Here is a 17,748-nt window from a genome sequence, read left to right as displayed (position 1 = left end):
TAATTTTGTGATTTTATGGCTGGCAAGCGTTATTTTCTATATATTTATATATTATATATATTAGGCGCCTATAGCAGGGGATACTAGTACTAACTGTATTTTTTGTTTTTTTGCTAAAGCGCGTGGTTGTTACGTTTTACTTTTAGTTCCGGCGTTTCAGAAATATCTATGTAGTATATAGTTTATAGCGCTTGCTGTATTAAGCCCTAACAAGTATGTATGTATACAAGGTAGCATATATGTGTGGCTATACATTTTTCACATGCAAAAAGTTTGCCATTCGCGCTGCTTAAAACATTTGCTGCTTAAATTTAGTTTAATTTATATTTAGTTTTAGTTTTTAGTATCTGTTTTACATATGTGTGTGTATGCATGTGGTTAGTTGCCATAAGATTTCTATAATATACAAAAGCATATGCATATTATATATATATATTCTTTTTTATATCAACGAACTGCTATTTATACGTAATTGCGCTTAAGCAATTGCAATTCATATATTTCAACTATAAATGTTTTTGTTTTTGGTTTTTTAATATAATTATATATATACTACATAATAATTAAGCAATTTACTAGTTACATAGTTAATGACAAACGCAAAGTTATCGCCAATGAAAACGATTTCGCGCTGAGGAAGACTTAATTTCATGATTGTGACCATTTCTAGCTTTTTTCGCATTCAATAATTTTCAAACGCTTTGCATTTTCGCTCATTTATTCAAGCATTTCGCGTGCGTTCTTCAATTCATTACACAATTCCTGTTCGATTTGCATTGGAAGTTATGCACACGCTGCAGCATGCATATACCTTTCACTCATCCATGCTCACCCACACACACGCACACACACAGAGGCATGCTCATGCACGCGTATTTGCATGCGTCCGATTTTGTGTTCAAATACATCCGCTATTGATATTCGCATTACAATGGCAGTGTCGCCACAATCGTTTCCGTTTCCGGTTACATATCCGCCAAAGCGATAATAACGGCGCTTGCACTTGCACATCGCTGTTATATTAGCAAAAATAACGCTCTTGTTTGCACATGTGTGTGTGTGTGTGTGTGTGTTAGTTTGTTGCCATTCTACGATAAATGGTCATGCGGCAAATAGATTTATTCGCTTTCGCTATACTAAAGTATTAACTGTACAATTTACGTTAAATGCATTTATTTACATGTCTCTGTGCCTTTTACTTGTTATGTTATGTATGTGTGTTATACATATGTACATGGGTATGCTTTTTGGTAAGCTAGTGAAACATACATACATCGTTTGTATTTTTCTATTAATAACGGTAAGCGTGCATGTTTGTTGTATGTGTTATACTGGATTATATGTATGTATTTGTGTGTGTTTGTTTGCAGGATTTTCTATCGATTTGTTAGCTCAGTAGCTGATTACAATGTTCAACACCTGATAACTGCATAACATTTTTTATTTATGCCTACGTATTACTTTTTATGACTCATCTATTTGGTTATTTTTGGTTTGCGCAAATATTTACACGTTGGTTGTTGTTTTCAGAATTTTAAATTTACACGATTTGAAATAAAAATGTAGTTTAAAGAAAATTTTTGGAGATTTTTATAAAATTTGATTTTAAAGTTTATGTTCTTTTATTTCCAGAACAAGTTTTAATTTAACTTTTTTCGTTTACCGTTTTAATAGTTTTGTCTAACTTATTTTCGTTAAATTTTGTTTAATTTTATTATTTTATTTTATTTTATTTTTTTATTTTATTTTATTTTAATTTAATTTAATTTATTTTATTTTATTTTATTTTAATTTATTTTATTTTATTTTATTTTATTTTATTTATTTTTATTTTTTTATTTTATTTTATTTTAATTTAATTTAATTTATTTTATTTTATTTTATTTTATTTTATTTTATTTTATTTTATTTTATTTTATTTTATTTTATTTTATTTTATATTTGTTTTATTTTATTTTATTTTTATTTTAGTTTATTTTATTTAATTTAATTTAATTTATTTTATTTTATTTTATTTTTATTTAAATTCAAAGGCTGAGCTCAGGCCACCAAGGGTTAAAGTTTGACGAATTAAATATCTAGTTTGGCTTCGAGTACCCAAAAAGCAGCCGCTGATCAAAAGCGACACGAGAGGGAGGTTCAGCTTAAGGGGTTAAATACAGTTAGAATTTTCAAATAACCGAATTTTTCTAGCATATTTTCTTAAGGCATCAGTAGGGTAATCTGGCCAGTTCTTTTGATATTTTTTTTCATAGAAATTTTTATTCTACAATAGAACTTTTTTCACATATCATGAGGTATTTCGGGGAGTGTATAAAAAAATTGTTTCGGAATTTTTTGATGACATCTGTCGGAGAAATGGCTGGGTGAATGAAATGCGTTTTTTCACTGGTGGACACGATTTCTCACGCTTGGATTATCTGAAACACAAAAACTCAATTTGTTCTTAAAAAGTACGTGAATGATTAGGGTCCCTACTGGCATCATGAAAAAATGTTGATAAATAAAAAAATAATTAACGTTTTTTTTTTTAATTTTTCCCCATATGTTTTTACATAAATTTTGTTATAACGTTGTCATAGTAGGGACGATAGCCAGGCGTTTTGTGAACATTAAAAAAAATTAAACAAATCGGTTGAGTAGTTCGACCGGAATCATGTCCGCCAGTTTAAAAAAGTGTGTTTTGAGAAAAACGCGTTTAAAGTTTGAGATGTACACACCGAGCGGTCCGAACGTCGAGCGGTATTATTATTTTTGGGCCTTTTTCGAAACCTTCCAATGGTAAAGTGAGTTTCTGTATTAATTCTAAGGGTATAAGGGAACAGAAAATGCATAAAAAATGTTTTTGGAAAAAGGATACCCTACTGAACCCTTAATGTACGTATACTTAAGAGTACACACAGAAATTTTCATATTGCTCCGGTGAATATTTTCGAAGTTACATGAAAATTTGAAAAGGCCTTTCGGAGTAATTTGAAGTGCATTTCAAATTTTAGGCGCGGTTTTCTCAAAATGTTGTTTCAAAGTTGGTGACCCACTCCACTCGAAAACAGCTAATCTGATTGGTCCCAAAGTTTAGAGATACAGTAGTCACCGCAAAACGTATTTTTTGATAGAAGCTCCCGGCGATCAGTTTTAGTTCCTTTCCAAATAAATATTACTAATACTAATACTAAACCTTAAATACAGTTGAAAGATACCATAGTATGTGTACAAATTTTGAATCAATAAAAATAAAAGTTTTCTCAGAAAAAATTATGGAAAATTCGCCTTTTTTCTGCCTTCTAACTGTATATAAACCCTTAAAAGACCTGAAACATCCTCCGTTCCTACGACAGTCAGACAGGATTGTCATCTCGCCACCATGCCTCGAAATTATTTCAGAAATGTTTTCTGCCGCTACAACAACAGCAACATTCAGAAACATGCTATGTATCTCCGGTGACGAGGTGAATAAATGCCGCCTCGAATTAAGCATCCACAACCCACTAAGGGGCTGCCTCGAGGGAACACCTACCCACGAAAGGGAAGCAACGGAGTGACGAGGGACACTACAACGGAAGCTTATACACAAAAAACTCTAATTGCCAAGCTCAGCTGTTGTCACAGTTGGTAAATAGTGCACGTTCTGCAAAGATGCAGGTTAGGTGTGAATAACAATGTAGCAGACCCCGCCAAGAGCACTGCGAAAGAAAGCAACGAATTGGAAACGTGGCACTTGGGCTGGCGGCTGTGGCATTCCGTTACCTCAGTATAGAAGAGTGACATCTTGTAGAAATGGCTTTCAGTGTAATTTTAAGGCCGCATTTGTTCCATTAAAACTTCGACAGGTCTTCAAGTACGTTCGATGCTACGTTCATTTTAGGTTGGCGGTAAAGTTTCAGTTAATTAAAATCCCATAAAGTTTCGTGTCAAGCCTCGTGTTGCCTCCCTATAAAGCCCAGATAACCATAGCGAACGAAAGTGCGATCGAGTGCTGATAGCGGCTTGAAGCGGGGATCCCTACAACTTGAATAATGAAAATAACGAAATCAATAAAAACTCAAAAGAGTACAAAACCCATAAACAAAAGCGAACGACGAACAACGTAACTACTTTTAGAAGACAATGCAGAATTCTGCGCTAATAGACGCACGAGAAAACGGGAGATCAATACCAGCTGCTTCTACGGAAGAAACCGCTTCCCTTATGTCAAAACCAATGGATAGAAACAGGGACAGAACATAAAATAGGATTCCAGTTAACGCTCGAATCGCGCGAAACATATAAAACTCTCCAAGGCAAGAGTTCATTTTGAAAATGAGAGTACAAGAGGACGAAGCGCTCCTAATGTGTCGCGCTACCCTCAAACGGATGAAGTTAGTCACGTTAAGGCAAAACAATATAATTACCAAAATAGAAAATGGTGTATCTCAGCTAGACGAGGTCTTCTACATTATCGGTAGCCTGCACAGGAACTGGATGAAGGCAGAAATAGACACAAGATGCACGAACGCAGGTTAATCATTAATTTTTTAACGACAGTAACAGCTCTTTTTGAGTTTACGGCATCCAGCCAACTAGAGCAAGAAACGGATAAAATGGAGAGTACCATATGTCATGTTGAAAGAGGGGAACAGCAAACAAAACGAGATAAGTGCGCAAAGCAAACCTCAGACAACATTAGAAGGATAAGAATACGACGAGCTTTCAAATCAAAATGGGTCAACAGAACGAGAGAAGTGCCGAGGCGCTTCCAAATATAGTACGACATACACACATGGTCTGAAAATGAGCTGCAAACTACCGAAGCGTTATCAGTAAATAACATTGATCTAGAGAATACCTGTACCTCCTAGAAACTAACACGAAGTGAAGCTTCAATCTGTGAAAGTAGAAAAATGTGTGGCTGTCAGCCTTCACAGCTAATTTTCGATGTAGACTCTTATAGCAACATCTGCTTGTTTTATTATTATTACTATTTTTTATTGTAAACATTAAATTGCGCTCTCAAATGAAATATAAAAAATATTATTTTAATCCGTTGAAAAAAAATTTTCTGCTTTAATATTTTATAGCTTTTTAGCTAAAGTATGGCATATAAGTAGAGTTTATATATTTTTTAATATAAAGCTACTTTATACAAGCTTTTGATTATTTAGCACATACGTACGCATATCCATTCAAGCATTTGAATTAAATAATTCTTTATGTACATATTTACAGTATAATTTAATAATTTATATTAAAAAGCAGTCATTGGAAATAATGATATATCAAAATAGTTAATATATCCTGCCAAAATTATAAAAAATAATCATATTATTGAAGGCCCGTCTGCTGTCTGCTATCTGCTCTACCGTGAACTCACCCCTTGATTGTTTAAAAATTTGTTAATATTGACTAACTCAATATTATTATAATTAATTTTTAATTTGTTCCACTAGTTTTTTCTGTTTTCTTTTAACTAACATATACAATAAACGTATAGCAATATTAAATTGTTAAGTTTTTATGTCAATATTTAAACGCTCATATACAAGTAATATTTGTGTGTTTGTGTATACGTGTAAATATTTAGGTGTACAACTTGATATGTTTTGTTATTAATTTTATAATTTTCTCATTACTTTACGCATATTCGTTACATTTATTACATATTTGTATTTGCTTGTAAAACCTTGGTTGGGTTGTTTAACTCAACAGCGAGTTGCTTAAGTTAAAATAAAAAATTAACAAATAATATTACATATATAATATATAAAATAAAGTAAAATAAAATAAAATAAAATAAAGTAAAATAAAATAAAGTAAAATAAAATAAAATAAAATAAAATAAAATAAAATAAAATAAAATAAAACAAAATAAAATAAAATAAAATAAAATAAAATAAAATAAAACAAAGTAAAACCAAATATAACAAAAGGCCTTAAAGACCCGAAAGAGAGTTATAAATGTGCAACAATAAATTTATAAAAAGGCAAACATGTTGTACACATTAAAATTTATTTGTTATAACAAATTCAAACATAAATTTTAAGTAAAATATATCGCTATTAATTAGGGTGTTCGATAATTTTTTTTTTGTATTATACGCCCTTAGTTCGTTTGAATTACGTTGAAACAATTGGAAACTAAATTTGGTGTTGATAGGATTAGAATACCCGCGCCGATTTGCTTAAAAATGGGTCCGATAAGATGGAAAGACAACGCCTGAAAAATACTGAGGAAGAGAAACGGAGATGTAAAAGTACCCTAGAGTCAACCTCAATGATATCATTAATGAATAAATGATTCAGGATAGGATAACTGTGAACTACAAATTAGCAGCTCCCGGCCAAGGACACAGCGAAAGCAAGCAATGAAGTTGGATCACGATTTGGAAACGTGGAATTTGGGCTGAAGGCTATGGCATTCTGTTAACTCAGTGCAAAAAAGTGGCATGTTGTAGAAATGGCTTTAAGCGTAATTTTACAGCCAACTCTGTTCCGTTAAAACTTCGACAGGTCTTCAGGTTCGATTCTACAGGCTCAGTTAATTTAAATCCCATAAAGTTGCGTGTTAACACTCGTGTTGCCTCTCTGCAATGCACAAGTAACCACAAGGACCGTAAATGCGATCGAATGCAGATAGTGGTTTGAAGCTAGAATCCTTACAACATGAATACTGAACAAATAGTGCTTGCAACCCAAATTATAAGAAGAAAAATCAATACGGAAATACTTCATTTAAAATGCGTAGCCGGGTTAGACAGGCGTCCTTAAATTACGAGAGACACTGTATATGTTCTTGAACCTACTAGTGAGGCACTTGCATATTATATTGATGAATTTCCTATGAGTAAATTCTCAATTCAAAGAATTAATAACGGAATTCGTTAAAACTGATTTACAAAATTTGATGCCAGAGTTTGTGACTGTTGACAAATTATGGTTTGCTTTAGATGGTGGCAAATCCAATGAAGAACGTCTTCGGGTAGCAATTTCATATGAAAATAAAGTTTAATTGATAGCTGTGTCAGGATTAGACTACAACTCATCAGAAAGAGAACAGGCTAAGGCGGTTCGGAACGATGTCCATCGAAAACTATTTAAGCTCCCAGTGTTTTTATGTGGAAATAAAGTGGAACATAAAAGGCCGGCTTCCGGGTTGCGGCCTGGTGGATGGTGGTGGCGATTTATGCACTGAAAATAGCACTTCTCAGCGCCAAATTGAAAGTGAGGATAGGGCACTGTTCGATATTTGATTTTTCTTCGTAATATCCTTATTAAAAAATGGTTACAAAGCTTTCGAAAGTTGCTTCACAGCAATTAAGCCACAATCTATGGTATTTAGTCGATAAAATAACTGCCTTTTCTTTATTTGATGGCGACGTAGAGTATGAAATTAAAATAGAAACGTTTGAAAATTTAACCAAAGTGAAACCGTCAAAGCATGGCATCTATGGCCATATTCCCCTTCGTTTCAAATGGTCAAGAAGAATTTTTCTGTGATGAGGGCTGAAGGCTGAGTTAAGGATATCGTGGTAAGAGCGGAGAAGTGTGCATAAATTTCTTGGATTCATTACAGTTGAGGAGAAGCGGAAGCAATTCTTATTAAGCTGCATAATATGAACACCGGATTATATATGCTGACTGTAAAAAAAGAACTTAATATTAAATCGAAATATGTTTTGGGTTTAAAAGTGTTTTATTAACTAAATAAGCGTGAACTTCTAAAAATTTTTGTATTTCTTATGTTCAGTGTAAAATCGGCACGCGTTATCATGATTCAATCGCATAATATTTTTTATTTATGCTAATAAAATCATTTAAAAGAAATGAGGGTATGAGATTTAATTTCCGAAAAAAAAAAATCTAGCTTATAGCTTGGAACACTCATAATTTTCAAGTTAACTTTCAATAAATATTAAAAGAACATGCTACAGCAACTAATTGAAATAATAATTATTTTACCTACGGCATATAATACTTTAATGTTTAAACTAAAAATAAATTGTGACTAAAAAGCACCGGAAATTTTAATTAAATTTCCCGGGTAAATGGCATAAGTGTATTAAATCTGGTGGGGATAACATTGAGTTCCACAAAATAAATATTGATGAATAATTAAATATTTTGCGTTTAATTTGCAATTTTCGATATTTCTCTGTCTCAATGTATATGAACCGCAAGTTTTACATATGAATAAATTTAATTGATCAAAATAAAGCATATAATATAGGTAATTGAGTGAGAAATTAAATACTTTATTATAGTAAAAAAGCTACAGTGTCTTGAAAACAAAATATGCACTTCTTTGTAAATAAATGTTTACTCATATTACTACTGAGTTCTTTTACAAATATAAAAAAACAAAATAATAGAAAAAAAGTCTTTAAATTTTCTTTAAAAATTCTTGAATAATTGTCATTTTTGTTACACTAGTTGAACACGCTTAGCAGCTTTGAGAGTTTGTTTCTTCACTCACTCCACGCCACCGTTAAAATACTTTTCCTTGCCACTGTGCATGGCGAACGAATTATTATTGAAATATATTGACACACTTTAAATTGACCACAGATGGATGTTGGCCACAACGTATCGGTTACAGCTGTCGTATTTCAACGCTTGTTGCACTTTGAAATCATTAACATTGGTTGCATAAAAAATGTATTATGGTTTAAAGAAATAAATTGGTGGTTTTACGTCAAAGAATGAGAATGCTGATAAATAAATTAATGATTTAACTGAAAATATATTGAATTAACGATGGTATTTATTGAAAATAATAATTGTGTGCGCTGCCTGTGGACAAAAAATAGTAAGACTTTTTAATTGAAATTTCGCGCGAAAACCCATTCGTTGAAATATTTTATTTTTCTAGGTTGTATATGCGTACGCGTTTTTTATGTTTGCTTATTCAAAGGTTGGTATCACATTCAGTGACATCTATGTCAAAAGTCACATCAAAATAATCATTAGCGTTTCGTGTTTCAAAGAATGCATACGGAATTACAAAATTATGAACAAAGTCTTACTACGTTTTGCCCAAAATATTTACAAAAAAAAATTGTTTTAATGCAAATGAAGTGATAAACGAGCTGTTCTCAAAGATTTAGGCGTTCAATGAAATAAAGTGCAGAGTATTAATCTTATGAATACCTTTTATAAAAAAAAAAAACATTTTCAATTAACAACAAGAGACGGAAGTTCATAAACTTAATCTTAATCTTTAGTTATTTCCGCCATTTGCTATTTTATTTTTATTTCTTATTCTTCTCCTCTCATTTTCTCTTATTCTTCTCTACATTTTATACCTTTTCAAGTTCAAATATTCCTTATGTTTTTCTGTCCTAAATGCCTGCTTATGCTAGTTTTTTCTTTAAGAGTATTATTATCATTTTTCCAATAGTTTATTATATAGACAGCAGTTTGTATAAAAATTCATTGTGTTTTTCATCATATATGTATGAACTTATGTACAAATATTTGTAACCTTTATTATAACTATTATATCATAAACAATTATATATTTATATATATACATAAGTAAAATATAACCATCAATAATACGTATTTCTTTCGTATAATTTCGGTAGCATAGAATATGTGGTTGTAACAAATTTTAGAAAAGCGTACTAAGATCAAAAGACAAAAGTCAAAATTGATATGCGAAATTGATATGCAATATCACAAGATAAATATTGCTTAGTTTCAGAGGATGGCGGGTTAAATGCAGCATTTGAATCAATGAAAAATAAGAGACTAAAAAACCAAACAGATTTTTCTTAAAGGGTTCGCATTATTAAACATTTGAAGATCTTAACTACTAATAGCGGAGGTTTTCTTTAAGTTCTTATGTAAATAAAAGAAAAGTACATAGTTCAATTGTTATGAAACGTACCTCTATATATACCTAGATATGTATTAAGGTGGTTGGAAAAAAATCAATAATTTGTTTTTGTCATTTTATACGCTGAAAAAATTATTGGTATACATTTAAGAAGTACTCATTCCAAGCATGAGCTTTTAAAAACGGGTGATCCAGGTAGAGGTACTTTTTTCAAGCTGTCATGTTATTTTTGTTCAGTATTGTTTGACATTTCATCGTGGAAAGACTGACGGCTTAACAACATTTACAAATAGTTCAACTTTATTGCAAAAATTCATATTCTGTAAATGTCTTTCGCGCACTTCGATCAACTTATGGTCAACATAATCGGCCCACTGAGCATACTAATCGCAACATCTTTATCCATCTTGAGATCCAGTGAAGAAAATATAGCAGCCGTAGCGCTGAGAGTGTACACCAAGACCATGAAGAGTCGATTCGGCTTCGTTCGCAGTAACTCGGACTGACGTATGGAACAACTTGGAGCATTTTACGTCGATATCTTATATTGAATTCTATGGGCTCTTGATTTTAAGAAAATCCGAAGTTTTCAATCCAAATTTTGTTCAGCGATGAGGCTCATTTCTGGCTCAATATGTATGTAAGCAAGCGAAATTGCCGCATTTGGGACTAAGAGCAAGAGGTTCAAGACCTGCATTTAATCCAGAAAACACAATGGTTTGGTGTGGTTTGTGGGCCACTGGAATCACCGGTCCATACTTCATCAAAAATAATGCTGATGACGGCGCCACCTCCCATACATCGCATCAATTAATGGATTTATTGAGAGAACACTTCGGTGAACAGATAATTTCACGTTCTGGGACAGTGGATTGGTTACCAATATCGTGTAATATCACACCGTTAGAATTTTTCTGTGGGGTTATGTAAAGTCTAAGGTCTTTGCGGACAAACCCGTTCGATTCAGGCCAGGTTCGCCAGTCGAAATACTCGAACGAGTCATCGAAAATAGCATTCAACGGATGGACCATCAGAGACGTAGAAAGATAATCTTCCAAAAGTAAATGCAAACGAATGTTCTTTCGAATATATCAATAAACATTTACTAACAATTTTGAAATTTCTGTGTATTTTCTTTAAAAAGGTACTTTATAAATCAAAAACAGAAAAAATTATTTGAAACCATTTTGGAGAGAATTCAGTTTCCTAAAAATTTAGGAGAGTAAACACATTTTCAAATAATATATACTGTATTACAAATTTGAATTCCAATAGTAAGGACAAAATAGGACACTGGAAAGTGGAGGGCCTTCTTATTAGTATTAAGAGCTCATGCTTGATGGAAAGTTTTCTCGACAATTTTTCAGAGTATAAAATGCAAACTTGATATTTTCTGACCCACCCTAATATGTATTTATATATAGATGATTATACTCAAATACATAAAAGTATTTTTTGAGTGAGAGTAGTCCGAAAATAACAGTTAAGACATAGTGATATAAATCCAGACAGGTTTTGGAACCGTGAACTAAAATTCTTGCTTGAGATCTCATACCTACATACATTTAAACATACTCGTATGCTCAACTATTCTATCTAATATACATAACTACATGTATACATAACGGTCTGAACATGTGCTTCGCATAAACTAATTTGCCCAAATTACCTAACTTAACTTAGCATGGAATCGACCTTTAGCTGCTAACGGTTTAACATATATCCCAATATGATACATAAATGTTTATATATTTACATATATATATAGGTACGGCACTCCACACATTATAAATATATATTATATTTACACATTTTTCGAACTTTTCAATTAATTGAATTAACAGTCACACACACACTTGCTTACTTAATGCTCAACTTAACGGAGGCCTATGCTTAAATGCCCTTTAACTTAACGTCACATACAAATACTTGCTCAATTAATGCATATTTTCCATATGTGTATGTATATATGTATGTATGTACATGCCATATAAATGACTATTTACTATATGTATATGTAGGTATGTATATTTCTGTTTGTTTCAATGCGCATTTTCTTAACTGTCGACGGTTTTTGAAATTAAAGAAAAATGCATTATAAATTATAAACTCATAACACTTGCTTCGCCGTTACTTATGTAACAGTAAGCCATTACCGTTATTTACTACTGCTTTATGACTACTTTGAGTATTTCTTAATTCCCTTATTACCGATTTATGCATGTACAAATATTAATTAATTACTAATCTCTACCATATATAAATTTGTTGTTGTTGTTGCTTTTCGAAATGTGCATTTCTTACTTGCGATTACGTTGGCGACATTGGTCATGTTACGGCTGCTCTACTCTGGCTATGCCACACACCTCTCGCCAACAACAACAGCAGCATGTTGGCGGCATCACCGGTGAACGTTGTTGTAACGGTATACAACAACAGCGTGAGTGGCAGGATACATGCAGCGGGTCCACTGTGCAGCTGCGCAGCGGCTTGACTGCTTTCGGGCCAAACCACTTCGACTTCGGACATTTTGAAAATGCTCAGCAGCCGGTGGGATTGCAGCTCGTGGTGCTCGGTGTTGATGTGGTGGCTGATGGTCTTCAGTATCGAAGTGCATTCATCCTGAAATAGGAAGTGATAAGTGGAGAGATGAGCAATGTGTTGCGCGCAAGTGTGCGTTATGTGTGTTTTAGTGTTGGTGTTATTTGATATGCTCGCCTTGGCTGAGGGTTCAATGTGCAGGTAAGCGCGCTAATATCAGCGCGTGCAATCAATAATGCTGGTACTTATGTATTGATTGATTTGTTTGTATGATGTCTAAGTGGGGTGTGTGGTAATTGTGTGTTTGAAATGATTACCTTCTCTTTGCCCAGCAGTTCGATGGCTTTGAGTTTGGCGTCGTGTGGCAGGCGAGCTGCGATTATGATGTTCTCATCGGTCATATTGAAGAGCGTTAGCGTACACTGAGTCTACGGTGAAAATAGGAAGAAGCAGTGATTAAGAGAAAGAAGTAAGATGAGCTCAGAGTAAATAAATAATAAATAATAACTTTTATAAATCAATTTTATGTTAGAAAATGCAAAATGGCATAGAAGTCAAGAGATTGAGAGCATAAAATACTTAAAAAACTAAAAAAAATTTGACCCGAACTGAAACTGAATTGTTATAAAATTTTTTCTTAGATTTTGTAAAAGCCTTTTTAATTTCGTATAAAGTTTGATCAACATATGTCAATTCTATTTTGAAATATTCGGGTAATATTTTAGGTATGATGCATGTTAAAGCTACACTCGCAGCAAAAGACGTCAATCCTTTGCAAAAACGGCGTCGAGTAGGGTAGAGAGAGCTGAGAACCCTACATTCACCAAATGTATAATACTGGTGACTAGACATGGATTTAGGAATATGATGTCGAAACTGTCCATCGATCTGCTGAAGCCGAAGAAACCACGTCAAAGACGGTTAAATGTTAAGGTGCCTTTTATCATTTAACGGCGAGGGAGTTGTGGGTGGGAAGACGCCATTGGATGAGGGGGACAGTGAGCTTCTTTACGGATGGGTCAAAGAATGGGAGAACGTTGATAGAAGGGATTGCTGTCTGAAGCGCTCTTTTAACTTCAGCTGCAGACTTCCTGACTACTGCAGTGCTTTCCAGGCCGAGGTTCCAGCCATTAAGGTAGCAATAGATTTTCTGTTCCAGAGTGCAGACTCCTTCATATAAGTAATCATCCACTGCAGGAAATTGTAAAGCTGATGAGCGAGAGCAAGGCACCCTTAAACCACTATCGGTAGAATGGGATCGGGTCTTCCCGATCTTCCTTCTTGTCTGCTCTGCGCTTGGTAGGTCAAGACTTAGACCTTGGGAGCTGGTGGGAATAGAAATTAAACGCCTATGCAAATTTGTACGAGTATTGGCTACTAAGCGTTTTGCTAATTTATAAGTTCGAACGCAGGAGTTATTTTTTTCTTTTCTACGGCTTCACAAAGGACTACATATAGTCCACGTGCGATCCCTAAAGATCAGCCATCTAACCTAACCTCACCCTACTGAAATAATTTCACAAAGGTTTTATCGATAGTCACAACTTCGGTACCTTAGATGAATTTTTTATCGGCGGTCAAGAGGACCGTGATGAGTAAGAACAAACGCTTTCACTACTATCTAAGCCAAACTAACCGCTATCCAACCAAATATAATTAAAAACAAAATAAAAAATGTATGCATTATCAATGATATTTTTGGAATTACAATATTTAGAGATAATGAAATTGCTACCTGGTTGTCTATGTGTGTCGTAACATATTGTTGCAATGCTCTCACGGCATCTTGCACACCGAGATTTGTATGTGGACGTAGTAGTGCTTCATCGGCTGAGCTGTAACCAAGTAATAGGAAGACACCACCTGAAATAAATTAAAAATACGCATAATATACATAAATTAAATACAAGAAAAGTTAAATAGCCGAAATTAATTTTTTTGCTTATGATTTCGCTATTTATATTGGAAACAGATGATTGGGAATTTTACAAATCACTAATTATAGGTGATGGGTCTGGTAGTAAGCGAAGCAAATGGGTCTCGCAGTGAACGAGAGCAAGAAGATATATCTCCTGTCTTCAAACAAACAGTCTTTGCACTCGCGACTTGGCTCCCACGTCAAAACTTCGAAGTCGTAGATAATTTCGTCTATCTTGGAACCAGTAATAATACCAATAACAACGTCAGCCTGGAAATCCAAAGGCAGAATAACTCTTGCCAACAGGTGCTACTTCGGACTGAGTAGCCAATTAGAAGTAAATGGCTTTTTCGACTAACAAAAATTAAACTCTATAAGTAACTCATTATTTCCGTCCTGCTATGTGGTGCGGAGGCATGAACGATAACAACATCTGATGAGTCGAAGTTACGAGTTTTCGAGAGAAAGGTTTTGCGGAAGATGTAATGTCCTTTAAGCATTGGCAATTGCGAATACCGCAGTCGTTGGAACGATTGCTGTATGACATATACGTACATTGACAAAGTTCATCGAATTAGGAGACAGTGGCTAAGTTATGTCGTTCGAATGGACGAAAACACTCTAGCTGTGAAAGTATTCGACGCAGTACCCGCCGGGGGAAGCAGAGGAAGAGAAAGACCCCGACTCCGTTAGAAAGACCAGGTGGAGAAGGATCTGGCTTCACTTGGAATCTCTAATATATGTCTCCCCATTGAGAAAAGAAGAAACGACTGCTGTGAACTCAGCTATATCCGCGTAATCGGCGTATACGTCAATAAAGAAGAAGAAAAATTATATCCAAACTAAATTTATATAATTTTAGACAATATTTAACAATCTCCATATTACTTAAACATTATTTTCCAACTTTAATATTAGTGCAACCAATTTCGGCTTTAAAGAAATGCTCTTTGAAATTCCGCTGTGAAGGAAATTTCCCCCTACTTCCACTCGCAATTCAGGGAATTTGAAAAATGACTAATAGATTTGCCATTTCCAACGAATAGACAATACAATTTATATAAATTTATTGTGCAATAAATTCACACAAGCCGCCACACAGAGCTAACGGCAGCCAGACAAAAATTAAATTTTTCAAGTGTACGAACTTACCTGGCAGCGTGTATTCGCCTAGCGGTGGCTTCATACAAATAAATCGGCCCGAGTAACAAAGGCAACGGCCGCGGAATGCCTGATATGCCGGCGATGCATGACTGTAGAAGGCCAACGCGGTGCGACAGGGCGCAAACGGTACGCAGAGAGCATGACAGGTGAGCGTTAGAGATTCGCCGCAGCTGCACAATTCACTGCATTCGGCATCGTCCAAGGAGTAGATCTGTGTTATAGAAAATAGTGGAGAAAAAAGACAATTTAAGTAAGGAGTGTAAATTAAAGAAGAGTAAAACAAAAAGTCATTGGAAAAATATATAAATTTGTATGTATACCTATGAAAATATATAAATGTAAACTGAAAAATTTAAAAATCAACTATTTTTGTTAAAGCGGTAGTTATCGCAAGCACTTTAGTGGCGCTTAAAATTAATAACGGCAAATAACTAGCGTTCTAAAGTAAATTTTTCCCACATACCCGCTTGCTAGAGCCTTCACGTATTAACTGATCTGACTGGTGCGGACGTTGAACCACGCAATTTCCTGAAATTAAAAGCACAAAAATATTTGTAAAAATATTTATTTATTAAATATATTTGAGTAAGCTGGAGTGGACAGGGACGCATACGCAAATATTTATATTGTTTACAAGCAAATTCCAGAAGGTTCTGCATTTTCGTCGAAAAAAAACACGACAGCAAACCATACACTGCAACCGGGTCACGAGTAAAAACGTGGTAAATAAAAATTATGGATTGGCAGGACGTCGGAAAAATAAGTGATAGTCCAAAAAATGGATATAAACACAACAGCAGAGAAGAATAGTAAACGTTCTGCATATACATGTATTTAGAGGATGTCGGAAACACTCAATATGAAGTTGGAAACAAATCAATGAAAAACAAAGGAATTTATGAAGGGAAATATTTGTAATAAATCAGTTGAAAATAGCGTTAAAGCGTAGAAAAAATACTATTAAAATATATCAAGTATATATTTACAAAAGAAAGTGAAGCTTCGCGTCTTGGCTCCCACGAAACCAGTCATAATTTCGAAGTCGTAGATATTTTTGTCTATCTTGGAACCTGCATTTACACCAACAACAACGTTAACCCCGAAAACCAACGTAGAATAGCTCTTGCCAATAGATGCTACTTCGGACTAAGTAGGTAATTGAGAAGTAAGGCCCTCTCTAAACGGACAAAGATCAAACTCTAACCACCGGGAAAGCATTGGAAGAGGAAGACCTTCACTCAGTGGAAAGACCAGATGGAGAAGTACTTTTCTTCACTTGGAATCTCCAATTGGCACCAAATAGCGAAAAGGAAGAACGGCTGGCGCGCTGTTGTAAACTCGGCTATAATCGACTAAGCGGTGTCTACGCCAATAAAGAAGAAACAAATTTAACAAATTTTCAGCGCTATCTTTTATAATTAAGAAAAAGGAAGTGAAAGCTACTTATGGAGAACCAGCAACTAGTGAAAACAATTTGTTACTCACAATTTAACGTCTCAACTTCGAATTTTGACACATATTTCCTGTGCATTCTTTCGATGGTTAAAATTACCACATAAGTTCAGAATATTTGAAAGTTAATGTCTCCAAAATAAATACGGTAAAAGCGGTTTGCATTGGCCTAGTAGCTTGTTGATGAGAACCAACCGAAGATATGCATATGCACCTTTTAAGGTGAAATTTTCGATTGAAAATTGAAGTTCTTTTCAGATATTAAATCAAAGCAAAAAAATGTGTTAACTTTGCTTGCGCCGAAGCTATAGTAAATTCCATAAAAGAACCAGATTCCGATTATTCAGATTGTATGGGAGCTATAACTTATAGTGGTCTGATATCGGCGCTTCCGAAAATTGAGCGATATTTCAAAAGCTGAAAGACCAGTTCGCATATTTACAGATACGCCCATAGAAAGATGGACATGGATGAATCAACGGGGTAATTTGCGCTGATTTTTTAGGTTAGTTTACGAAAATTTCGTAAAAAAATATATTATGTTTGCCATGAAGTTTTTAACACCCAGAGGGAAATGTCGGAGACCGAATGAAATATATAAATAGATGATCAGTGAGATTTTCTGAATCGATGTAGTCCCTCTGTTTTTGAAATTATTTTCTTGAAAATTGGTACGGTTTTTTGTTCTAGTAAAAGGTGCAACATTTTGAGACCACTGTAGCATATAGCTGTCATACAAATCAACCGATCAAAGTCAAGTTTTGGTATGGAAACTTTGTTTGTTGTTATGAAATTTGTTCTAGCCTCCGCGCAACTAATAGTAACGGGTTTTCTTGTTTATATAAATTTTGAGATGATA

The 17,748-nt window shown here is 34.0% G+C and overlaps 1 protein-coding gene across 1 annotated transcript in view; it reads right to left on the bottom strand.

Annotated features, from left to right (window-relative positions):
• Positions 1 to 11,599: 11,599 nt before the first annotated feature.
• LOC120776499 overlaps positions 11,600 to 17,748 on the bottom strand; it is a 159,686-nt gene continuing 153,537 nt past the window's right edge. The window contains exons 15-19 of the mRNA XM_040107186.1: positions 15,901 to 15,965; positions 15,426 to 15,648; positions 14,091 to 14,218; positions 12,673 to 12,783; positions 11,600 to 12,436 (exon numbers count right to left, since the gene is read on the bottom strand). Coding sequence (XP_039963120.1) covers positions 12,143 to 12,436; positions 12,673 to 12,783; positions 14,091 to 14,218; positions 15,426 to 15,648; positions 15,901 to 15,965 — 821 coding nt within the window. The 3' untranslated portion in view covers positions 11,600 to 12,142. The remainder of the gene's footprint in view (positions 12,437 to 12,672; positions 12,784 to 14,090; positions 14,219 to 15,425; positions 15,649 to 15,900; positions 15,966 to 17,748) is intronic.

The sequence above is a fragment of the Bactrocera tryoni genome, chromosome 1 (genome assembly GCF_016617805.1).
Source record: "Bactrocera tryoni isolate S06 chromosome 1, CSIRO_BtryS06_freeze2, whole genome shotgun sequence".
Classification (NCBI taxonomy): domain Eukaryota; kingdom Metazoa; phylum Arthropoda; class Insecta; order Diptera; family Tephritidae; genus Bactrocera; species Bactrocera tryoni.
The sequence above is the reverse complement of the archived record's forward strand: the minus strand, read 5'-3'. Positions and strand labels throughout refer to the sequence as shown.